The sequence below is a fragment of the Pongo abelii genome, chromosome 1 (assembly GCF_028885655.2).
Source record: "Pongo abelii isolate AG06213 chromosome 1, NHGRI_mPonAbe1-v2.0_pri, whole genome shotgun sequence".
Taxonomy (NCBI): domain Eukaryota; kingdom Metazoa; phylum Chordata; class Mammalia; order Primates; family Hominidae; genus Pongo; species Pongo abelii.
Window position 1 is genome coordinate 66,399,660 of NC_071985.2, and position 26,964 is coordinate 66,426,623.

The window sequence follows — 26,964 nt, forward strand, 5'->3', positions numbered from 1 at the left end:
GGCAACCACTGATCTGTGTTACCTGTCTCTAGAGCTTTGCCTTTTGCAGAATGTCATATTAATAAAATAAAATAGGTTGTGATCTTTTAGGTCTGGTTTCTTTCACTTAGCAAAAATTTATTTAAGATTCATCTATGTTGTTGTGTGAATCAATAGTTAATTTCTTTTTATTGCTGAGTAGTATTCCATTGCATGATATACCACAATATGTTAATCTGCTTACCTCTTGAGGATATCTCAGTTACTTCTAGTTTTTGGTAATTATGAACAAAGCTGCTATAAATATTCATTTATAGATTTCTATAAATACAAGTTTTCAATTCACTTTGATAATTACCTAGGAGTGGTATTGTTGGGCCACATGATAAGCATATGTTTAACTTTGTAAGAAACTGACAAACTCATTCTGCCATTTTGCATTACCACAAGGAATGGACAAGAGTGCTTGTTGCACCATGTCTTAACCAGCATTTTGAATTATCATTTTTTAAAAAAGTTGTCATTCTAATAGGTGTGTTGAGGTATCTTACTGCAGTTTTCATTTGTGTTTCTCCAATGACTATTGTGAGCATCTTTTCATATGCTTATTTGCCACTTGTGTATCTTCTTGGAAAAGTATCTGTTCAGATCTCTTTTTGTCTTTTTTAAATTACTTTATTTGTTTTTCTTGTTATGAGTTCTTTATATTTTGGTTGTAAGTCCTTTATTGATATATGATTTGGAACTTTTTTCCCAGTCTGTAGCTTGTATTTTTATTCTACTAACAGCATTTTTTTGTGTGTGGGGGAGGGCAGATTTGGTGGAAAAGCCAAAGTTTTTAATTTTGATGGGTCCAGTTTATCATATTTTTCCTTTTATGGATTGTGCTTTTCGTCTCATATCTAAAAACTCATCACCAAACCCAAGATCATACAAAATGCTGTTTTTCTTCTAGAAGTTTTTTATTTCTACATTTTACATTGTGGAGTATGATCCATTTTGAGTTCATTTTTGCATAGGTGTAAGATCCTTCCTCTTTCCTTTCTTTTCCTTTTCTTTTTTCCTTCCCTTTCCCTTTTCCTTTCCCTTCCCCTTCCCCTTCCTTCCTTCCTTCCTTCTTTCCTTCCTTCCTTCCTTTCTTTCCTTTCTCTTCCTTTCAATGTCAAATTATTCAAGTACCATCTGTGGAAAACACTGTATTTTCTCTGTTGAATTGAATTTGAATCTTGTCAAAAATCAATTGATGGCTGGGTGCGGTGGCTCACGCCTGTAATCCCAGCACTTTGGAAGGCCGAGGTGGGCGGATCATGACGTCAGGAGATCAAGACCATCCTGGCTAAAATGGTGAAACCCTATCTCTACTAAAAATAAAACAATAAAAAAAATTAGCTGGGTATGGTGACGGGTGCCTGTATTCCCAGCTAATTGGGAGGCTGAGGAAGGAGAATGGCGTGAACCTGGGAGGCAGAGCTTGCAGTGAGCAGAGATTGCGCCACTGCACTCCAGCCTGGATGACAGAGCCAGACTCCCTCTCAACAACAACAAAAAATCAATTGACTGTATATGAGTGCATTTATTTATGGGCTATGTATTCTATTCCTTTGATCTTTATATATTATATTAATATAGTAGTATTAATATCATAATTATAATATTCCCTGTCTAGTTCTAACATCTATGTCATATCTGGTCTAGTTATGATGATTGCTTTGTCTATTCAGGCTGTCAACCTAGATGTTTCAACTAATTATAGAAATGATCCTTGAAAGTATAGTATTAGCCTAGATGTTTTAAATACATTATGTTAAAGTTTTCAGACGGATCTAAGAGTTCAAGGAGAATTTTAAAGTGTATGTTTATATTTTATGATCATCTAATATAAGATTATTCTGGATCTTGTCATACAGTGTTAGTCACCATGTTTGTTTCCAGTTTAGTGTATATCAGTGAGTACCCATAGTAACAGCATATAATATTTAATGAGTGGGAAAACATGTTATGTCAGACTTCTGTTAACTTTGCATGTCTTAAATTTAAAGTCATTATTATCCTACATATATTGCTGTACTCCTGTGGATTAATTTTACCAGTTTCGCAGACAAAACTAGGTTTTTATAGTGTTTACATTAATTAGACTTTTTAATAAAAATACTTTATTTAATAACGTGAAATTTTGGTTAAACATGATGAAAATGACATAGTACCAGCTAATGCATTCTGGCCAACCTAATATGTAAATTTCTTATATGCATCAAGTGAATGCTAAATGATGTCATGCTAGGTGTACAAATGAAGTGCTGCCGGTAGATCAAACAGAGAAGAAGAATGAGATAATTAAATAATCTGCACTGTAACAGTCCATTTCACATTACAAGTGCATATTTTCACATTGCAAGAGTATATATAAGCAATGCAATATATGCACTTGCAATGTGACAGAAAGCAAAAGGAACTCACATTGCCCTCTCCTCCTGTTTTGGAATTGGCAGCCTCAACCTGAGTCCTCTGAGCAGAGGCGGACCTTCCATAAACTTGTAAGGAAGCAACGCAGTTACCTGTGATGGCACAAGGGCACTTGGCAAAGTGGGTAGGTGGGACTTGACATCCCTCTGGAGGAAGAAGCATCTAGTTTCTAAGTTACACAGAAGTACCAAATGGAGTAATGGTGGCTCTGGTTGAATAATGCTTTCCGGGTCAGGTGTGGTGGCTCTTGCAACCTCAGGGATTTGGGAGGCCAAGGTGGGAGGATTACTTAAAGCCAGGAGTTACCGACCAGCCCGGGCAACATAGTGAGACCCCTGTCTCTTAAAAAAAAAAAATTAATTTTTATTTTAGGTTTGGAGGTACATGTGAAGGTTTGTAACATAGATAAACAGGTGTCACGGAGGTTTGTTGTACATATTTTTACATCACCCAGGTATTAATCTCAGTATCCAATAGTTATCTTTTCTGCTTCTCTTCCTCCTGCCACTGTCTCCCTCAAGTAAACTCCAGTGTCTGTTGTTTCCTTCTTTGTGTTCATAAGATCTCATCATTTAGCTCCCACAAAAAAACCATTTTTTTAAGTAGCTGGGTGTGGAGGCATGTGTCTGTAGTCCCAGCTACTCCAGCGGCTGATGCAGCATGATCACCTGGGCCCAGTAGTTCAAGGTTGTAGTGAGCTGTGATTGTACCACTGTACTCCAGCCTGGGAAACAGAGTGAGATGTTAACCAAAAAATATATATATATATCCTTTCCTTTGCTAGGTCTGTTGTATCCACCAGGATACATATAGCTGCAAGTCACAGAACACATGACAAATAGTGGCTTAAGCAAATAACACATGTCTGGCGATAGATGGTTCTGGGGTTGGGAAGTGGCTCCGCAATGCCATTAAAGATCAGTTATTTTCTCTACACTGACACTGTCAGAGTCTTGAATGTTTATCTCGTGGTAATAAAATTGCTGCTGCAGCTCCAAGATTACATCTTCATACAATTGCATTGAACCCTCATCTGTTTTGATCAGGAATAAAAGTCATTCCCAGAAGTTAACTCCTCCTCCCACCCCAGCAGACCTCCCCTCATATCATTGGCCAGAACTGGGTCACATAGTTACACTGGCTTTAAAGAGAGCTAGGAACGATAGCCTAAAAAGAAAGAAGAGTTGGCAACCAACAGTGTCCACAATACTCCGAAAAAAATGTCCCTTTTCCACTTTCTGTCTCAAATGCAACCTTCAAGTTTAGTTAGAAAAAAAGCACCTCATCCGCTCTTCTTTTTGATTCTGGAATTTCTTTCTTAAATAACTTTGTAATCTCTATACTAATATCTAATTTATTTAGACTAATTGGAAACAAGATAAGTTTGTTCATTTGAGATTTTTTAAATTATGGAATAATTTTAGCAACATGCATATTTACCACTATAAACTGCAGCTTATTGGTAAGGACTGGGCTAAACAGGGAAGGCCAAGAACTAATGTTTAATGATGGAAGCTTTAATGAATAAACACTAATCACCTGGGAGAATTTCATTATTTGTATACAAAAGTATCTATCAATCTTCTTAAGCATTTTTTTTTTCTGAACTCCCCCTCTGCAACCCTGTTTAAAATATGTGTCATTTGCGTGGGGGGGGGCGGGGGTGGCAGAAAGTTAATCAAGGCAGCAACTAAAGGTAACCTAGATAAATTAACCCAATATTGGCTTCTTACTGTATCCATAACTTGGCTTTTCTTTGTTTGTACAGAAAGACTCTTTCTGTTAAAAATGTATTTTTATTCACTCCATCTTATTTCTGGTACATTTTTTTTTTTTACTCAGAAGCTTTATGAGCCTAAAAATGTGAGTGTAAATTAAATTTTCCTAAATCTGGAAGCATGGATGTCCAATCAGGATCTTGGTATGTAGAGAAATTCTATATGTGAATCTTTCTCTCAAACAAAAAATTAAATAATCACTCCCTAATTATTCCTTGTGTAAATATAGATTTACATATATGAAATTTGACTGATATATGATATACTTCTCTACTTTAGTTTTTCTTAGTTGTATTATTTTCAATAATATGCACATTTCTCATAACAAAAGTTCCTATTAAGACAAATACTTTTTCACGCACGCACACACACATACACACACACATCACACACACACACCAAAGAAACAGACACTCTAAACCCCGCTTTATGTTCAGAAAAACCCTATCTTGCTCAAACTTGCCTTTTTCGTTAATGGAGCTTTTAGGAAAAGGTATGAGTGAGCTTCATTCTTCCCACTCTGAACCCTATTTCCAAGATTGATAAATTAAATCTGATATGAGTCATTCTCATATGAAAAATACTTTCTTTTCTTTCAGTGTCCTGCATTTGCTAAACAGCAGAATGGCAAGAGAATAGAGAGAACAGTGTGTCCAAGTTAACCACTAAGGGAGTTACTTACACATTGCCTTTTGAAATTGCCTCCTTTTTGGTAGCATATTTAATTTTAATCCACATATGGCTTCTGCACTTTTTGCAGAGAGGCTAAGAAAGCAAAAGACTCATCATTCCTAATTATTCAAAGTTTGATTACTTCTGAATAGCCTTTCAGTGCCATTGATATGAAGAAATAAACTCTCTACTGTTTATTAATGACACCTTCTCTGTGTGATGAATTTGCTCAAATCATCTTGGAAACCACTTCAGCTTATACTCTTTAGGGCCTAAAGGAAGATTTTAAAGCATTTTCATTGCAACTGGCTTGCACTTACCTTCTGTCAGGAAGTCTTTGAAAGAGATATGCTGAGCCTGAGACCTCTCAAAGCCTCACAGCTGAAGGGCTAGGGAGGCCTTGGCAGGGGTGGGGTGGGTGAGAGGAGGGAGAAGAACAAGGGCACTGATGATCACGGGCAGTGAGTGCTGCCCTACCCACCCCACACACTATTGGAATTCCAACTGGTGGGACTCTGGCTGGCAGTCACTTTCAGATAAGCTGGTGTCCTTAGCCTGCTGGACATGTCACTGGGCTGCAAAGTGGGGTGGTGTAGCAGCTCTTTCTGTCCTCATCCAGGCTTGTTATCATGCGTGAGGGTCAAGAGAGATCGAAGATAGCAGCTGGATACTCTCACTTATATTAGAGTCCTGCAGTGGAGAGGCAGTTGTGTACCCTAATCCATAAGTCTTCCTTCAAAAAGGCAGCATGGACTCAGGCAGACCTGGTTCAAATCCTGGCTCTGCCAGGTGTAATAGTTGAATGATTATGGGCAAATTATTTGACTCCACTGCCTATTTTCTCAATGGGAAAATGATGATAATAATCCCTGCTGGCTTCTAAGCCCCTACATGACAAATCCAGGTTTAGAGTAAAAAGCCAAGGCTGAGCAAGGAGGCTCACATCTGTAACCCCAGCACTATGGGAGGCCGAGGTGGGTGGATCACCTGAGGTCAGGAGTTCGAGACCAGCCTGGCCAACATGGTGAAACCCCATCTCTACTAAAAATACAAAAAATTAGCTGGCATGGTGGTGGGCGCCTGTAATCCCAGGTACTTGGGAGGCTGAGGGAGGAGAATTGTCCGGAGGTAGAAGTTGAAGTAAGCAGAGGTCATGCCATTGCATCCCAACCTGGACAACAAGAGCAAAACTCCATCTCAAAAAACAAAAGTCACAAGGACTTTTTTTTTTGAGACAGAGTTTAACTCTATCACCCAGGCTGGAGTTCAGTGACGTGATCTTGGCTCACTGAAACCTCTGCCTCCCAAGTTCAAGTGATTCTTGTGCCTCAGCCTCTGGAGTAGCTGGGATTACAGGCATGTGCCACCATACGTGGCTCATTTTTGTATTTTTAGTGAGACAGGGTTTCACCATGTTGGGCAGGCTAGTCTTGAACTCCTGACGTTAAGTGATTCACCTGCCTCGGCCTCCCAAAGTCCTGGGATTACAGGTGTGAGCCACTGCACCCGGCCTAAAGTCAGAAAGACTTTTAATAGTCTCCTGTCAGTTTCCTTTACTTCCTTCTCTTGCAAATACCTTTCCTGTACTGATGTGGAGAGTAAGAAGAGCTCCCATCCAGAGTGAGGGCAGGAGAAAAATTTATGACCATCTGGCCCGTGCAGACTGGTAGATGTGTGTACAGGGCAGTTTAAAAGAACAACATGAATCAAAATCAGCCACAAAGATGAGTCAGATAATATACCCTCCCCACCCAGTTTACAAAATGCAATCTCAGAGTTTCCAAGGCTTGGAACCTCTAAATGGGTCTTTTCACCTTCAGCTCAAATAGCTATATGACCACCCATTAGTCTTAAGACTGTGGGTGTATTTTTATGGATGTCTAATGTGCTATATTGCCCTCTGCACCTCTTTTTTGAGAGTGCATCTACCAGTAACTTTTAGAATTTCTACACACACCTGTACATATACAGCAGCTCTCAGTTCCTGGACTTTTCTCCTCTTCTTTAAGTCTCCTTAAACCCTCTCCCCTGAGAGACAGTTGCAGGCAAGGTGAGCTCATTCCTTCCTCTTTTCATGTCTTCTTTTCTTCCAGGGCCGCTCCGTGCCCAGCTAACCCTAGGGTGACTGTTGCCTGTATTCCCTGAGACAGGGACTAGTCCAGGGCAAATGCCACCAGACCTGACAAAAGTGGGGGAAGTCCTCGTTGTACAGTCTCCCTAAGAAAGTGTTTTCTTCTTCACAATTCCCAGGTCAGGGCCAGATGAATCTGTGTTTATCATTGTGTCAGTCACCCAAGGGGCAGAGGACACTCTTCCTTTCAGCTTATCCTGAAGTGGCATCCAGGCAGAGGAAATAAATACTAGAGCCAACACCTTCTAGTTTCCTGAAATGACTGCTCATTCATCCTCCCTTTCTCACACTACTTTTGAGCAGCTGTTTCTATGTGACACTGCACCAGTAGGGACAGCTCACTCTTTTCCCCAAGCAAGGCCCATTGCCTATTCACATCTTAAAGTAGGATTGACTAAGATGAAAGGAAGTGTAAGAGCTGTGAGGGACCCGTGTGGCTGGCAGAACCCAAACCCCAGGGCCCTTCTGCAAAGAAGGCGTCTCACGCACCATAAGTCACGACTCAAAGCACCCAAAGGGTGCCCTTCTCTTTAGACTAATGTGACCTTGGAACCACAACTAGCCTTTCCTTTTGCCCCAGAGCCATTCTCTGCGATAAGCCAATAAGAATTCAGCCAAACTCTTTTGTTTGTTTGTTTGTTTTTCTTTTGAGATGGAGTTTCACTCTTGTTTCCCAGGCTGGAGTGCAATGGTGCAATCTCAACTAACCACAATCTCCGCCTCCCGGGTTCAAGAGATTCTCCTGCCTCAGCCTCCCGAGTAGCTGGGATTACAGGCATGCGCCACCACATCCAGCTAATTTTGCATTTTTAGTAGAGACCGGATTCTCCATGTTGGTCAGGCTGGTCTCAAACTCCCAATCTCAGGTGATCCACCCACCTCAGCCTCCCGAAGTGCTAGGATTACAGGTGTGAGCCACTGCACCCAGCCCAGCCAAATTCTTAAGTGCAAGATTGACAATATGGGAACATCAAGTGAAGACTATTTACAAAATGCCAAATTTTAACTACCCAGCGTAGAGACTGGACCCATTTAGCTTCTCAGCTCCACTGCCAGCTCACTCAGGTTCTACCTCTCAGGGACCAGTCACTGAATAAAAAAAAAACAAGGAAAGATATTTCCTAGTCTTGAGAAAAGAAAGCCTCTTTCTGATTGGGCCCTACAGTCTTTGTGTTCAGATTCAAAATAGCATGCTTATTGTCTTTGGCAGTCTGAATTCCTCAGTTGTCCCTCATCCTTAAACCAAAAGTAATTTCTATAGCTAACTGCTTGGAGTAGGATGCTGAAACTTGGAATCAGCATTCTGACCCAGCCACTTACAGCTGCATCCTTGAGCTTTCTGGGCCTCACTTTCTTTCCTCATGTGCAAAATGCACTAAAGGGCCTGCAAATACTTAGCTCACAGAATCATTCATTGTTAAGATCAAATAAAATAGAGTATGAGGAAACGTTGGGAGCTCTAAATAGCTCCACACGTGTAAACAGTTATTAGACTAAGTTCTTAATAATGACTCATTATTAATTCCAAATCTGCTCTGCTATTCCCTTATAGAACCTGAGCGTTCTCTACTCATTTTCTTCTGTCATTCCAGATGATTCATCTTTTTCAACATCTCTCTTCCTCAACTTGTGAAACACACACACACACACACACACACACAAACCCCCTGTAATTCTTTCATTCATTATTCTAATTCCTGTCAATTAATTTTTTATTCATCACACATTTACATTTCCAAAATAACTACATTTACATTTCCAAAATAACTGCATTTACATATGATTTGCTCTTGCTTACACAAAAAGGGGTCAGCTAGATACAGCAATTAAGGGGGTGTGTCAGTCAGGTTTCAATTCAGGAAACAGAAACAGCCTTATGTATTTCCAGAAGAAAGGAGTTATAAAAACAAGGAATTAAGTGCTTGTAAAATTCATTAGAAACACTAAAGAAACTGAAGTTAGGGACCACCAGTGCACTCTGTATTTCAGGGGTACACCACAATGGCTGTAGCCTACAGGTCAGCTGCCAAAACTGTCTGTCAATGCTCATGACTTTGGTGACTACTGAAAGATGGGTTCTGGCTTCAAATACACATTTACAGTGTTGCTTAGCAGCAGCAGCAATAGGAAAATGACTTTCACCCTACTTTAACCTGCTAAATCTCATATGCGGGCATCTCCGTGGTAGAGTCTAATTAGTATCCTGAAATCTAGCTGCAAGAGAATCTGAAAAATGTAGTTTCTAACTTTCTGGCTCCTAAAATTCAAAAGCATACGTAGGGGGCTTTGAGAATGGATGCTTACTTCCAGCTAACAATAACCCACTCAAGGGAGGAATTCTAATCTTTACAGAGAATGAGCAACTCAGCTATGGTCTAAAATAGAGCTTGAGGGGAGAAGGAACAGGGTGCACAGATCTTATAGTTGCAGGCTTTATGAATACCTGTTGAGATTTATTTTTGGCAGTCCTTTTCTCTAGGTTTTTTTTTTTTTTTTTTTTTTTTTTTTTTTTTTTTTGAGACAAAGTCTCACTCTGTTGCTCAGACTGGAGTGCAGTGGTGCAATCCCATCTCAGCTCACTGCAACCTCCCCCTCCCAGGTTCAAGTGATTCTTGTGCCTCAGCCTCCCCAGTAACTGGAAATATAGGCATGCACCACCATGGTCATCTAATTTTTGTATTTTTAGTAGAGACAGGGCTTCTCCATGTTGCCTAGGCTGGTCTCAAACTCCTGGCCTCAAGTGATCCACCTACCTTGGCTTTCCAAAGTGCTAGAATTAGAGGCATGAGCCACCACATCTGGCCATTTTTTTTCTAGTTTTTAAGACATCTAACTCAGAGTAGAAATTGTAAAATATGCATGAAGAGTGGATCCAGCCATAAGCAAAAATCATTCCACATTTATTAAAGAAATATTTTGTGAACCCTTACCATGTGTCAGACTGTGACAGACTCTGGGGATGTAACAGTAAACAAGATAGAAGTGGTTCCTGTTCTCATGAAGGGTTTGGGAGAGCAGGGTATTAGGAGTGCCTGGCTGACTACCCAAGTTCAAAGCCTGCCTTCACCACATATTAGCTTGAACACAATTTAACTTCTCTAAGTCTATCATCTTGTCTGTAAGATACAGGTAATCAAAGAACCTACATCATTGAGATATAGTGAAAATTAAATGAGAGAATGTCTGTAAAGTGCTAAGCATACTGCCTGGTGCATGGCAGGGTCTGAATAAATGTTGGCAGAGGGTGTAAACAAATAAAAAAGTAATCACAATACAGGACACTGTGATAAGTGCTTTAATATATATAAAAAAAAGACAGCACATACGAGAAGAGGCGCTAACACAGACCCAGGGGGCCCACAGAAGGCTCAGGAAGTAAATTAAGTAAATTCTGGGTTGAGCCAGTGTTAGTTATAAGGGATGAGGATGACAAAACAGTATTTACCAGCTAGGATAGAGCATGCCACATTTGATGACTAAAAGGAGTTCAGTGTGTGGTTAGAGTAAAGGGAGTAAGGTGAGGCTGAGAGGCAATGAGGAGCCAGATCATGAGGGATTTGTAAGATTTTTAAGAATTTGCATTTTATTCTGAGAGTACTGAGGAGCCATTGAATGATTTAAAGTCAAACAGTGATCTGATCTGATTTATAATTTAGAAAACATCCCTGTCTTAGGCTGTTTTGTGCTACTGTGACAGAATAATCAGGGACTGGGTAATTTATAATGAACAGAAATTTATTTCTTACAGTTCTAGAGGCTGGAAAATCCAAGACTGAGGGGCCAGCATCTGGAGAGGGCCTTCTTGCTTTGTCATTCCATGATGAAACGGCAAGAAAGCACAAGAGAAAGCAAGAGGGGACCAAACTCACTTTTATAACAAACCCACTCTTGCAATAACGACATTGATCCATTTGTGAGGACAAATTCCTCACAACCTAATAACCTGTTAAAGGTCCCACCTCTCAACACTTTTGCATTGGGGATTAAGTTTCCAACACATGAACTTTGGGGGACACACTTAAACCATAGTAATCCCTTTGGCTGGAGTATACAGAGTGGCTGACAGAAGCAAAAGATTACTGCAGAAAGTCCAGCCTGAATTCTTTAGTAATTTAAGAAGGAGAAGCTGGGGAGTGGCAGAAAGATCAAGAAAAGTGGAATAATTCTGGAGATATTTAGTAAGTAATTGGCTGGAAAGTACAGTATGCATTTTTCACTGCCTTCCTTCTTCCTCTTTCTCTGTTTTTCTCTTTATTCCTTTTTATTAGAGAGCAAAACTTCTTTAAATAATTCACCTTCTTAGGTAACAGATAGTGCTATCTGATCAGTTAGTGGCCTTCAGAAGCATATGCCCCATGTTAGATATTTAACACAGTTATTTAACATTATTGCAAATTTATAGCCATGCGGAAAAAAAGATGATACAGGGATTACATTTGCATTTGGCTTTTGTTTTGGTAGCCCTCAAATCCTGCAGCTACACTGCAGATATTTCAGGTGAACAACCATTTTCTTTTTAGAATAATCTTTTGATCTGAGCTACTTCTCCAAGCAGCCATCATAGTGGTAACTAAAAGTATCATGTTATACAATCCTTACTATTCTTCTAGTTTCTGGCCCTGTTTTTCATGGTGAAACCAAATTTTGAGTGTGTTTGGGGGTATTAAAAGTGGGACAGTGCCTTAAAACCCTTGCCAAGGAGGTAGGTAGAGCAGACCAATTTTTTGGCCCCAGGTGAGTATATCAGAATGGTCCCATGACTCATGCTGAGCTAATAGGATTCTCTTTCTGTGATTTGAACCAAGACACAGAAACTGAGGTCAGCAGATGTTGGGAACTAGAGGTCATGTTTAGTCCGTGCTATAGTTTGGGCCATGAAAATTCAAATCATTTTAATGGAGCAGCAGGAACCAAGAAGCTTTCAGAGAAGGATGATGCTAATGCATGGCATAGATAACAGATTATGTGGAGGGAGGGAATAAGTAGGAGGGAGGGAGCAAGAGAGAAAGAACAAAGTTTAGAAGCTTCTAGATGCCAACAAGGCCAGCCTGGATTCAGAGAGTATTAAGCTCCCATCTCTGACCCTCAAGAGAGCATCTCCCACACTCTCCTTAGTCCCTAGAAGCTACAGCCTAAATGTCTTGAATTTATCCAGGACCACATTTCCCTTGGAATGCCTTCCTTTTTTTTCATCAGTTTCTACCCTCCCACAAAAATTAATAAATCTGAGTTTACTTCCTACAAGGTGCTGGACCTACAGATATTAACAAGACATTTTCAGATTATAACTTGATGTTTATACTACATATTTTCTTTTTATAACAACACTATATTTATTGTCAATCTTCTCTACCCTCTATTACAAGCCCAGTCTGAGAAATTCAGATGAAGTTGGCTTTTCTTCCTATTCCCCTCCCGCTTCAAGCCTAGTGTGGGCAAGTGACCCAGGTTTGGCCAACCAATTCCTCTTTCTAGTCACAGTGATTGTCAAGGATAGGCACATGATCAGTGTAGGACTAATCAGAGTCTTCACTGAGACTTTTATTGGCATTCTGGGCAAAGATGCTGTCTTTCAGTAGGATTATGACCAGTAAGGACAATGTTGTTTAGGGCTGCCAGCAGCCACCTTGTTTTAATGTGGAGAGCATTCATCTGAGAATAAAAGGAATCACAGAGGAAAGTAAAATAAGAGGTGGTGAGAGAAAGAAACAGGATCTTGATGATATTATCAGAATTTATGGATATAGTTGTCCCTAAAACTGAATCTACCCATTAGACTTCCCAATAAAATAGATCAATAAATTTCCTCCTTGGCTTAAACCGCAGTTTGAATAGGGTTTCTGTTTTCTGAAACAATCCTGAGTAATACAGGCAACTTATAAAATTTAAAAGTCAGCCAGGTGCGGTGGTTCATGCTTGTAATCCCAGCACTTTGGGAGGCTGAGGTGGGCGGATCACTTGAGGTCAGGAGTTCGAGACCAGCCTGGCCAACATGGTAAAACCCCATCTCTGCTAAAAATACAAAAATAAGCCTGGCATGGAGGTGGGCACCTGTAATCCCAGCTACTTGGGAGGCTGAGGCAGGAGAATCCCTTGAACCAGGGAGATAGAGGTTGCAGTGAGCCAAGATGGCACCCCTGCACTCCAGCCTGGATGACAGTGTGAGACTCTGTCTTAAAAAATAATAATAATAAAAATAAAAATTGAAAGTGCACAGTTACTAACCTTGAACTATTTCAACTCCAGCCATAGAAGGAATATGGTTTGTGAAAATTGAGACTAGCAGTTCTGATTGGTGCAAATGTTTCTTGTGCCTTCATTTCCTCTGAAATTAGTTTAGTTATTATGGGAGAGTTGTTCAGAGTAGCTCAGCTGAGACACTGTTATTTTTTACATCTGATAAATTTGGGAGTCATGGGATTCAAATTCCAAGTTAGAGCTGACTTAACTACATTGTGAAGTATTGACCTAATGGAAAAAATATTTTGTATTTTAATCTCCCTATCCTTTATTTAATTCTCCCTTGAGCCAAATGTGTTTTTCATTTGGGTGACTTAAAGGAAGGAGGCAAAGACATTCTCAGATGTCATTTCAGGGAATAATTTTACTTCTTAATCAATTATACCCTTTCCAAGTCTGTTAGTACTGATTTTTCTGTCTCCTATTTTTGCTCTTGGGAAAACTTTATAAGTAGTAAGATTTTCAGTCTCAAGAAAATAATTGAAAATATAAAATTTTCAATTTGCACCACCTCCCCCAATATCTGAAAGAAGCCATGATGAACAAATGAGCAAATATCTGAGTTAGCTGAAGAAATTTATTATTTTTAATGGTATACAATGCTTATTGGTTACAGAAACCTGTGTACTTTCTCTGTTTCACTGTGGTGCCAGAAGAATTGCTATGCTTATAATTGATAATTAGGTTTTAAAATTTGGGAACATAAATTGGGTGAGCATGCCTATAATCCCAGTACTTTGGGAGGTCCAGGTGGGAGGTTTGCTTGAGGCCAGGAGTTCAAGACCAACTAGAGCAACATAGCAAGACCCCATCTCTTAAAAAAAATGGGGAACATATTTCATTTGTGAATTATTATTTGAGTAATTACATAAATTATAAGTCTGAGTGAAATTTTGGAGGCTTAAAGCTGCAAGAAAGAGCATCTTGATCTAGGGACGTTTTTTTATTCCATGGACAGAAAAATGTTTGCTTGTGAGGAAAAGGAAGAGAGAAATGCCAATCATTTTAGCTCTATCCTAAAGATATCTATCTTGAAGAAAAGTGAAGAAAGCAAAAGAGAGAAAAATATACAGATGTGGAAAACTTTCTTCCCAAAGAGGCAGGGTTTCCTTAGGATAATATTTTTAATAGAAGAACACGAAATAAATATTGAATAGCTGACTTGATTCTAGAAACTGAAGGACTTGACTCCAGGAATATAGGTGTGTCTTTTTGTTCTTCCTGTGAAGGATGATCCCTAATATTACTTTGTTGTTTGTTTGTTTGCTTGTTTTGAGACAGAGTCTTGCTGTGTAGCCCAGGATGGCGTGAAGTGGTACAGCCTCCCGAGTAGCTGGGATTACAGGCACATGCCACCACACCTGGCTAATTTTTGTATTTTTAGTAGAGATGGGGTTTCACCATTTTGGCCAAGCTGTTCTCAAACTCTTGACCTCAAGTGATCTGCCCACCTCAACCTCCCAAAGGGCTGGGATTACCGGTGTGAGCCATTGCACCCACCCCCTAATATTACTTTGGAAGCCAGCTGTATAAACATGAAATGGTTTTACCCTAATTTGTGATGAAAATGTATAATCAATCTTGTCTAGGTAAATAGGGAAATAGGTAAGCTTACATGCCCATGAGCATACATACCCACTTCGTTAGGCTTCACATATGCACATCTCTCTCAGACCCAATAGACACTTAAGCCTGCCCCTTCAGAACAGGTATTCATGGCATGGAAAGTTCTGGTTTGGTCTGTCTGCCTTGAACTATTGGAAAACTGAACTGGCTCAAGTGAACTGGAAGGTTTAGGCCATGGGAGAATGACTCTGCTTCCTTCTTTACAGCCTAAAGTAATTTCCAGCTGTCAGAAAGTTGAAATATTGGACAAAATAATATTACCTAAGTTAAAATAAGCATCCCTGAGAATAAATCACTATGTATATTAAGGTGCATCTATTGTGCAAGACTTGATATTCTTACATCTTATAAAACAGCTTTTACTGAAAATAAACTCATTATTGTTATGTTTTTGGCAATTTGATTTCATTGGTTGATATTTAGACTGTTGGAATATTCCCAAAGCCATTACTCTCTAAGTTTGCAACTTCCAGAAACATTCTTGACAAATGCATCAGTAGAAACAACTAAACACTTAAAAACAATTGGCGTTTGTATTTAGCAACTGTGAAGTTTGACCTAAAGTTGGCAATACGCATTTTTAACAAAGTTCTTTACTCACACGTGGTTTATTTTATTTTATTTTATTTTATTTTGTTTCGTTTTGTTTTATTGACACAGAGTCTCGCTGTTGCCCAGGGTGGAGTGCAGTGGTACGATCTCGGCTCACTGCAACCTCCGCCTCCCAGGTTCAAGCGATTCTTGTGCCTCAGCCTCCCAAATAGCTGGGACTACAGGCGTGTGCCTCCATGCCCGGATAATTTTTGTATTTGTAGTAGAGACAGAGTTTCACCATGTTGGCCAGGCTGGTCTTGAACTCCTGGTCTCAAGTGATCCTCCCACCTCAGCCTCCCAAAGTGCTGGGATTACAGGCATGAGCCACCGTGCCCAGCCCACACATGGTTTTATTTGATCCATATAGCAAACCCATAAAGTACACTTCTTAGTAATAACTAAACTAATTTCAGTGGAAATGGAAGCATAAGAAAAATTTGCACCAATTAGACCTGCTAGTCTCAGTTTTCACACACATATTCATTCTATTACTGGAGGTGAAGTGGCTCAAGGTTGGTAACTGTACACTTCTAGATGTTATAACTTGCTTGTATTACTTAGGACTATTTCAGAAACAAATAACAATAACCCTATTCAAATTGGAGTTTGCTTATTGTGTGGCTTTGGGCAAGTCATTTATTGGTAAGCCTTTATTATGTCAACTGGAACTAAGCCAAAGAAGGAATTTATTGATTTACTTAATTGAGAAGTCTAATGGGTAGATCTAGCTTTAAGAACAGCTATATCCAACAGAGATTATTCCTCACTGGAGGCTGGGAAGTCCAAGATTAAGGCACCAGCAGGTTCAGTGTCTGGTGAGGGCTTGGTGCCTGGTTCATAGATGTGTCATCACATGGTAGAAGGAACAAATGAGCTCCCTCGAGCCTCTTTTAATCCCATTTATGAGGGCTTCCAGCTCATGATCTAGTCACTTCTCAAAGGCCCTATGCATTATTATGTTCTTGCTCTGCTCTAAAGAAATATCTGAGACTAGGTAATTTATAAAGAAAAGAGGTTTGATTGGCTCACAATTTTGCAACTTGTACAGGATGCATAGTGGCTTCTAGGGAGGCCTCAGGAAATTTTTACTCATGGTGGAAGGCAAGGGGGAAGCAGGCAGGTCTTACATGGCTGGAGCATGAGGAGTGGGTGGAGGGAGATACTATACACTTTTAAACAACTAGATCTCATGAGAACTCACTATCAAGACAACACCTACATAGGGGATGGTGTTAAACCATGAGAAATTGCCACCATGACCCAATCACCTCCCACTAGGCACCACCTCCAACGTGGGATTACAATTCAACATGAAATTTGGGTGAGGACACAGGTCCAAACCATATCACCCTACCTCTTAAGACCATGACATGGGGGATTAGGTTTCAACATATGAATTTTGGGGGACACAAACATTCAGACCTTAGCACATGGTAAGGTATCTCTGTCTGTTCTCCAATCTCTGCTAAGAAGTCCTATTCTCTCAGTTACGAACTAGCTATCATTTATTGATCATCTACTATATGCTAGGTGTTCTACATACATTACCTCTAATCTTCACATCTCTGTAGCTTGGTGGGTATTGTTATCCTCATTTTACAAATGTGGTCAGTATAGCATAGCAGTGAAACAAGATGAGAGAGTAGCCTTGTATCAACAGTAGGGCCTTCAATCAAAACTGTCAGGGTTTGAATCTGGTTCCATACATGCTAGCAGTCTGAACCCAGACCAGTTACTTAATTTCCCTGTGCCCCTGTAGGCTTATCTCTAAGATAGAATAAAATCATACAAACTCACAGAGTTATTGTGAGTGTTAAATGAGTTAACATCTGTAAACATTTTACAGTGCTTGGGCTTCTAGTAACACCCAATGAATGTTAGCTACTATTATTAATTTGGTGTGCCCCAGGGTTGAACCTGAGGACCTCCTTTTCACTCTGTATATCTGTTTCTCCCTAGGTAACCTCATCTAGTCCCATGACTTTAAATATAAACTACACTGAAGACTCCAAAATTTATATCTTCTACCAAACATACTTTTCAAATGTTGAGTCAGCTCATGTCACTTCTCCACTCAAAACCCTTGAATGGCTTCCCATCCCTTCTAAGTGAAAAAACCAGAGCCTTAATTAAGACCTACAAGACCCTGTATGATCTGTCCTACTTTTTGGACCTGTCATTGAGTGCTTTCCACATTCTTTGTTTTCTCCAGTCACCTTGGTGTGCTTGTCAAACACCCCCAAGCACTCTTAGTCTTCCGATCCTTTATACTAGCAGTCCTGCCTGGTATATTCTTCCCTAGATATTCAAGTGACACATGCCTTCACTTCATTTAGGTCCCTGTTTAAACACTGTCTTATCAAAGAGGCCATCTTTGACCACTGCAAATAAAAGAGGATTTTCTTTCTTTCTCTTTTCTTCACATTCTGCTTTATTTTTCTTTATAGTACTTTTTACCATTATGTTTATTCATTTGTTTATGGTCTGTTGTTTTCCTCTGGAATGTGAGCTGTATTAAAGCAGGGACTCTGTTTTGTTCACAGCCCCTAAATCAGGGCTTGGTGCATGGATGACACTCAATAAATATTGATTGCTTAACTATAATTATGTCAATTGCCTAGCTAGTGAGTGTCAGAGTTTCATACCCAAGTCAGCCTCCCTTTACAAGCTCTTGCTCTTTTTAAGCCACTAATCTGCATATCATATTAGGGAAGATACAAACCCCATTATGAATATACATCAGTTCTTAGGAGTATTCTATTTAAACTAGAAGTTTTATGCATATTAGGGTTGATTTGCTATTCATCATAATTTAACAAATATTTACTCCGCACCTACCGCATGCTCTTGGATAAGAAAAAACACAGTGACCAACTCACTAATATGGGGTGGAAATTTATCCAAGAAACTTGAAGCCCAGGATAGGTACCTACTTGTACTTGTCAATCTCTAAGTTAAGAATTATTGGCTCTGGCAGGGTCTGTGGCTCACGCCTTTAATCTCAACAGTTTGGGAGGCTGCTGTGGGTGGATTGCTTGAGGTCGGGAGTTCAAGACCAACCTGGGCAATATAGTGAGACCCTATCTCTACAAAAAACACGAAAAATTAGCTGGGCATGATGGCAAACACCTGTAGTCCCAGCTACTTGCAAGGCTGAAGTGGGAGGATTGCTTGAGTCCAGGATGTCGAGGCTGTGGTGAGCTGAGATCATGCCACTGCATTACAGCCTAGGTGACAGAGTGAGATCCTGTCTCAAAAAAAAAAAAAAAAAAAAAAAAAAAAAGAATTATCCTCTATATCCAATTCATCTGCAAAGAATTATTGGTTCTTTCTGTTGTATAAGCATAGAACATCTGTCTTCCCCTACCATTCTCAATTTCAGTCTACTCATTGTTTAAGCCAAATTTCAAAATTTATAAAATGTATCCTGAGACCATCTACTTCTCATTGCTCCCGTCTCTATAAACCCTAGTCTCAGGACAACTCCACTTGCCCAGGCTACCAGATTTTCCTAAATGCTTTCCTTGTCTTCCCATTTGCCCTCCCTTTCCACCCAGCAGCCAGAGTGATCTTACAAAAATGTAAATTACGTATTATTCCCCTGCTTAAAAGCTTCAGTGGCTTCCTTTTGTTATTATTCCACTTAGAAAAGTGTCTAACTCTTGCCCTAGCCTACAAGCCCCACCTGATGTGGCCCTGATCACCTGCTGCTCAGTCTTCTATCATTTTTCCCCTTGCCCGTACTTTCTAGCAACACTGGCCTTTCATTTCTATGAATACAGTAAGCCCTTCCCTGTCCCTGAATACATGAGCTAGCAACTACTCCTGTCGCTCAGGTCTCACTGAAATGTCACCTCCCCAGAGAGGCCTTCTCAGACTACTTGATTCGTCCTCTCTTCTCCACTCACTCTCTGCTCTGTCAGAGAGTAAATTGCATTCACTTACTGTGCATTGCACAATTGCCATCTAATATTTATTGTCTATCTTCCTCCAGTAAAATGAAGACAGTGACTTTGCTTCTCCAACAGGGTTTACAGCAATGCTTGACACATAGTGAGCCCTCAAGAAACACTTGTTAAATGGTAAGTCTTTGTCTCAACTTTGGTAGCTTATGGAGGATCCCCATCATTTTCTTTTTTCTTTTTTTTTGTTTTGAGATGGATTCTCGCTGTCGCCCAGGCTGGAGTGCAGTAGCGCAATCTCGGCTCACTGCAACCTCTGCCTCCTGGGTTCAAGCAATTCTCCTGCCTCAGCCTCCCGAGTAGCTGGGATTACAAGCACGCGCCACCATGCCCGGCTAGTTTTTGTATTTGTTTTTTAGTAGAGACAGGGTTTCACCGTGCTGGCCAGGCTGGTCTCGAACTCCTGACCTCGTGATCCGCCCGCCTCGGCCTCCCAAAGTGCTGAGATTACAGGCATGAGCCACCGCACCCGGCGGATCCCCATAATTTTCTAATACAGTTTTATTAACTCTGCCCCCTTCATGTTCTCTCAAACGGATAGCATTGCTTCGCCCACAAAAAGGATCAGTATTGCAGAGGAAGGGTTTAGATCACCCCTATCTCTCTGCAGCCAGCAGATCAAGATTTGGACTCAGCTCAATAGTTTGGAATCATCAGATAAGGGAAAAAGGAAAAGCAGAAATGAATACTACTGAAATAAACAATGGTCATTTCTCATTTAAAATTTTGAGGAAGAGAGAAAGAAAAAATACCTTAAGATCAAACATTTTTTTAACTTGGAGATGTTAGAGAAAGTAGGGGGGACAGAAAAATGTTAGAGTGAGGAGGAAAACTGAATCAAGATGAGGCAAGAGGCAGAAAGAGCTCACACCATGCTGTGGGCTCTTGGTTCTGAGCTTGGATACACCACGTCTTGCCTTCTGGATAAACTCTAAGGAAGACAGTGATGGAGTGAAGTGGGCTGGGGGCGATAGAAAGGATGGGGTGGGGCGCCAGGACGAGAGATGCGAAGGAAGCTAGAACGAAAAGAGAGGGACCGAGGAGAGAGCAGAGCAATACAAAAGCAGCCTCGGATCTAGCCGGAGCTGCAAGCGTTAAGGGGAGGCGGAGAGTGACGCGGTTTGCGTCTGGAGCGGCTCCTTGGAGTCCACAGCATCCACCGCCGGAGCCTCGCCTTCCTTTCTCCCTCTGCAGACACAACGAGACACAAAAAGAGAGGCAACCCTTAGACCACCGCGAAGGACCCACCTGTACCATGACCGAGACCACCAAGACCCACGTTATCTTGCTCGCCTGCGGCAGCTTCAATCCCATCACCAAAGGGCACATTCAGATGTTTGGTGAGTCCTCCCGCCCACCTCTGGAAGCCGCTTCCGCTCCGCTCCTCTCCTTTCCCAGGCACCTGTGTTTTCCAGGGCGATCGAACGGGAAGGCATGTGCCCCTTCGGAGGGGTGCGCCGGCTCATCCAGCTGGAGGAGGTCGGCCCCTTTATTTTGGACTCAGGGGAGGGGACGCAGACTGCGTTTCCGAGGCGTCACTTGCCGGGGCCAGACCAGGCTCGCAGGGGGCCAAAGGTGGGGGATGGGAGGGGACTAGAGACTAGTATCATTTGGGGCTGGGCAGGGTTCGAGATACCAGAACTGGAGTGCGGCGGTGTGGTGGTTCGGCTACCAGGCTGGCGAGGACCGGGATGGGGGCAGAGGTTGGGGCGCCGAGTAGGGGAGGAGGGGGCTGGAGATAACGTGTTGTTTGTTTAGGATGGGCCGAAAGCTCGAAGGAGTTAAATCATGTATGTGCCTCGGATTCGCAAACACACTCGCGCCCAGCACACCAGTGACAGGGGCTGGGGCTTCGAGATTAATTTCGGATTTGGCTGGTGATTCTGGGCGGCCCAGGGACGAGTGTTTGGGAATTGTGGGCCGTGTATTGCCCGCGCGAGGTGGATGCTAAGTGAATAGGGAGGGGGCCCTTTTCCGCCTGGGTTCGGCCTCAGGGACCCGCTGCCTAGGACGGGGAGGGGGCCGGGCGGAGGCTGCAGGAGGCCCTGCGCGAGCCGGAGCCGAAGGATCGGGGCCCAAGTTGGCTGAGGCTCTGCCCAGGGTGGCGATGGCACTCGGAAGGCTTGAGGCGTCTAGTGTGTGTATGAATGTGCGAATGACTGTGTGTGAGTATATGCGTGTGCGTGTTGGGGGGAGGGGACTCATCATCGCGGGTTGTTTCTTAGAAGCTTTGGGGCGTGGAGTCAGAGAGAGCGAGCGGGGGCATCCGGCTGGCTGGTTCGGGGTCCAGCAGTGGTAGGGGAAAGATGATCGATCGATGCCTATTGGAGGTCTCGCGCCACCGGTGGGAAACCACGCGGCCTCGCAGCTGCTCGTAGCACTCAAAGGCGCGGGGCATGAGCGTTTAGACACGGAAAGAGGGACGCGGAGGTCACTTTAGAAGCAGGAATTGAGAAGTTAGAAGTTAGGGGTGCTTTTAATTGAAACTGAGAGAAGCGAGGAGTAGGGAAGAGCGAGTGGGCTGGGATGGATGAGAGAGCGGGTGGGAGGCCCTGACCTGGCCCGCCAGCAAGGCGCTCTCCAGAGGCGGCGGTGCTGAAATGCAGGGCGCGCCGGAGCTGGATGCGGACACACGTGTTTATTGGGAGCCTGAGGACTGCGCGAGCCCTTCTAGGGAGGTTTAGTGAAAACCACACCACAGCGGTAAAGACAGGGCGAGGTGGCTTAGGCTAAAAATACTCATCTTTAAACTTAAAAGGTGCGCTGAACTGGGCTCGCTTGTTAAAAACCTCATGGAAAGAATATAGAACTACTTTAAGCAGAGGGCAAATCGGGTAGGCACATCTACACGATAGAAGGAGGGAGGCTGAGAGATAGCCATCCCTTCTTCACCATTCCTTCAGGTTTTAAAAGTCTTTTATTAAGAACCAATGCCAACTTGCCTGTTAAATAAGGACTTCTGTTCAAGCATCAGGGTAGACAAAAGCATCTCATCAGTTTTCTAAGGAATATCAGTGCCCTAAGAACACTCCACTTTCACTTTCCTTTGATGCTGGTGTCTTCATCCCTTTCCTTCTTTTCCTGTCTGTCCATATGTCCTCTAGCACTTTATGTTGATGTGCTTTACTCCTCTCCCTTGACCAGGCAATGATGGGTTTTCCTTTGGAACCAAGAGAAAGGAGGAGTAGGGAAGAGCCATTGGGCTGGGAATGAAACTCTGTGGCTCTAAGAATCTTTGGTAACCCAATGGGTACTGCTCCTTTCTTCCTGAAGCTAGGAAATCCCAGTTGTTTTAGATTACAAGAGAAACAGATTTGGATTGAGAACCAAAGATTCTGTCTTGTAGCTGAAGATTCTTTGTTAACAGTAATAAAGGCTTTTGTTAAGCGAATGCTGACCTGCCAGTTCTCCATGAGCTTCAAGGATAGACTCTGTGGAAATAGACCTGAGTTGCAGTGGAAGGGTTTAGGTATAGAAAGGTGAAAGGAGACTTTCGGCAGTAGCGATTATTTACTTAGTATAAGAACTGAGGACCAGGGCAGAATGTGAACAAAGTCCTTTGCATGTCCATTAAAGTATAATTCAGAGAGTAATACAAAAAAAGGATATGATATGTTCACTCACTATGGCTTTAAGGAGTTTATTACCTAATGAAGAATTTAGCACATAAACAGGTGAAAATGAAGCAAGAATAAGAACACAAAATACACATTAAACTATTTTTGGTAGAATGTCTTATTGGAATCTTTGAGCTCTGGATAAATTTTATAATTTATTTTTGTAGAGCAGTTCTGGTTAACAAAGCCTTTTCATCTATGTTATGTTACTTATTCCTATTAACAACCTTATAAGAAAGACATTATTACCTTTATTTTACAAATGAGAAACTGATAGAAGCCAAGTGACTTATGAACACACATGGAGAATGGGTGGCACTGAGACTTGAGCCTCATGTTCCTGATTCCTCTTGCAGAGGCCTTCATACTGCAACAAAGGCTGGAGGAAGTGCCCACTCATCTTCTGATGGCATAATTCCATGAACACTCTATTTTCATGAACCATAAACTAACAGAATTAAACTGGTCATCAACTAAGTGAGATTCATATATATGCATTTCCTTAAGATCTTTGTCTCATCTCTAAAGAAACCAGTTATTTATGAACTATTTCTTCCTTTTAAATTGCTTTAAAATTTTTTTCTCTGACAACACGGAAATAATTAATACAACTAAATTATCAAACTTTTGGCCAGGCGTGGTGGCTCACACCTACAATCCCAGCACTTTGGGAGGCGAAGATGGACATAACACATGAGCTCAGGAGTTTCAGACCAGACTGGGCAACATGGTGAAACCCCATCTCTACAAAAAATTTAAAAATTAGCCAGGTATGGTGCTGCATGCCTGTAGTCCCAGCTACTCTGGAGGCTGAGGTGGGAGGACGGCTGAGATGGGAGCCTGGGAGGCAGAGGTTGCAGTATGCCGAGATAGCGCATTGCACTCTATTCTAGGTAATACAGCCAGACTCTGCCTTAAAAATTTTTTTTCAAGCTTTCTTTAAGGTGACTGAAATTTGTAATAATTTTTTAAAAAAAAACAGACACAAACAGGACTTTGAAATTAGGCATTTTAAATAGAGCTCTTATATCTTGAAATTCAGTTTCTTACCAAAGGAAAAAGAGAAAGACTATAAACGAAAAGAGAAGTGGCATTCAAAACTAAAGACTCACCCTTCATCTTTGTAAAGTAGCACTTGCACAATTCTCAATATTTGTAAAATTTTTTAGAATGAGCTTTTCTTTTACTCTGAAAGGGAAGTTGATATTATTTCTCCTATTTGAAACTACAGAAACATACAGGAAAAAATAGTATTTGTGAGAGATATTTGACACTTGTATACTCAACTGTAACTAAAATGCTTTCAGGGATGAGTAAAAGTTTTTGGCAAAGTAAACTCATAAATGAATGATGTCATATCTCATGGGTCTGCCTCATTACATAAGAAGATAATGTGGAATTGAAAGTTTTAAAAAATGTAACTGCTTAGTTTTTAACTATGTAGAGATTATAATTTAATGTAGCTTTCTTTACATTTATAGCTATATTTGTCAATAAATCTACCACTGGGAAGTCAGAGAGCAAGTTTAAATAGAAAAGTAAAAAAGGACAGCTCAGATTAATTTGGCTATATAAACAAAAGCAGAGGAATTGGGGAATTTCATCACAGCAGAAATATTTCTAGCTATTTTTTGTATTTTTTCTATTTTAATTTGTAGATATAGGGTCTTGCTCTGTTGCCCAGGCTGTAGTGCAGCAGCAGGGTCATGGTTTCCTGCAGCCTCAAACTCCTGTTTCTGCTAGCTGCAGTTTAAATCCAGATCTAACTGACTCCAAAAACGATTATCTTTTCACTGCGCTCTGATATTGTCTCCAAAAATTACCAAAGTCTAGCATCTTTCCTCCTTTTAAGCCAGTCAGAGGTCTGATGCCTGACAGAGAGGGATGACCAGGTTGCAAGGAGTCAGTCATTCAGGTCGGGTGGTTAATACCAGGGAGAGCTTTCCGAAATAAGCTTCAGTGAGAACAATTGGAATTGGAAACTTATGGCAGCCGCTATTTTTGAAAATTAATATTTCTAGGCCAGGCGCGGTGGCTCACGCCTGTAATCCCAGCACTTTGGGAGGCCGAGGCGGGCGGATCACGAGGTCAGGAGATCGAGACCACCCTGGCGAACACGGTGAAACCCCATCTCTACTAAAAATACAAAAAAATTAGCCGGGCGTGGTTGCCTGCGCCTGTAATCCCAGCTACTCGGGAGGCTGAGGCAGGAGAATGGCGTGAATCCGGGAGGCGGAGCTTGCAGTGAGCCGAGATCGCGCCACTGTACTCCAGCCTGGGCGACAGAGCAAGACTCCGTCTCAAAAAAAAAAAAAAAAAAAAAAAAGAAAATTTATATTTCTTTTGAAAAATCATATTTCTTAGAAAAGATCCACAATACTGATAACTCAAATGGTACAAGATCTGCTATAATCATTTTCCAAGTATCCCAGCCTTGTGGCATAGTAGAGTCGCATGCTTAGGCTGGGTGCATGCTCACAGCCACCACCTTGCTCTCCAGAAGTGGTCCCTCCACCAGCATCCAGGAGAATGTGACCAAAAACGGGAGGGCATGGTGGCTGTGACAGCCAGAAATGACCAAATTCAATTCTCTTTCTGGGCTCAAGCGGACCTTTCACCTCAGCATCCTGCATAGTTAGGACTACAGGCACCATGGGCACGCCCTGGTGGCTAATTTAAAAAAAATTCTTTTAGAGACAGGGTCTTGCTATTTTGCTGAGGCTGGTCTCCAACTCCTGACCTCAAGTGATCCTCCCACATCAGCCTCTCAAGTAACTGAGGTTATAGATGTGAACCACTGCATCCAGCTATATCCTGCTTTTTGATAATTGTAAAATAACTGGATTTTCCAGTTTTTCTATCAAAAATAATATTTTTTTTGCTTTGAACTGGATCATTTGAAGAGACATAATCCAATTTTGTTCTTCTTAAAGGGTAATGAAGAGTGCCTTCTACTTGTTGCAGAATTGGAGATGCAGCCCCTACTGCTACAGCTAGAAACCATAAGAAAAATGAATTTGAGTTGCTACTAATATATATAGAACTGCTATAAATCAAGAAGCTGTTGAATATGATTGAAATTCTTATATTAAAAAAGTTATTAAGCAGATGTGGTACTCTTTTCCTTTGTACCACTATCTAATTTTATCCTACCCTATAAGGTAAACTGAATAATAGTATCCCCTTTTACAATTGATAAGGCAGAGGTACATGTGTAAGTCATTGGGTCAAATTCATCAGCAAAAATCAGTGTAGAACCACTTTCTTGATATCTAGACTCTCTCATTCATGACGTTTCTTTTTTATTCCCTTATAATTGCAATAGCACCCATGAAAGAAGAAGCTGTTTGAACTTAGCTGTCAACAAAGGGTCATGAGAACCTTACAAATTTTTTTCCTTGGCAACACAGGCCACCAACAAAATATATTCAACAAAGATAGCCATGTCTAACCAAAAAGGTCTTTCTTTTCTGAATACTCTTATATTTTTCATTTAACTTTGTCATTGGAACGGCCTTTCATAACTCCCCCAACTTCCTCCTTTCTTCCCACTCTTCTGTTACCTCAGCTAACACCTATTCATTCTTCAGATTTTAGCTTCAATGATAGTTTCTCAGGGAACCTCCACTGACACCTAAATTAATTCTGGCTACCCTGATATTTGTTCTCATATCACCTTATGCTTTCCAGGCCATAACTCTCATCTCATATGTTTTATGGCTGTTTCCCATGGTAGACCTTAAGCTTTTTGAAGACAGAAACAATGCCTGATGTCATCACTGATATATTTCCTAGTACCTAGCATGTAGTAGGATCTCCATAATAGTTGCTGAATAGATTTTTTAAATGAATGTATAGAATCTTGTTCCAGGCAGAGAAATCAGCCATGTGCAAAGGCTAGG

General features: G+C 41.3%; 1 protein-coding gene across 1 annotated transcript in view; it reads left to right on the forward strand.

Moving 5' to 3' along the window:
- Positions 1-20,631: 20,631 nt before the first annotated feature.
- Positions 20,632-26,964, forward strand: part of NMNAT2 (nicotinamide nucleotide adenylyltransferase 2) — a 172,455-nt gene continuing 166,122 nt past the window's right edge. The window contains 1 exon segment of the mRNA NM_001132010.1: positions 20,632-20,785. Coding sequence (NP_001125482.1) covers positions 20,701-20,785 — 85 coding nt within the window. The 5' untranslated portion in view covers positions 20,632-20,700.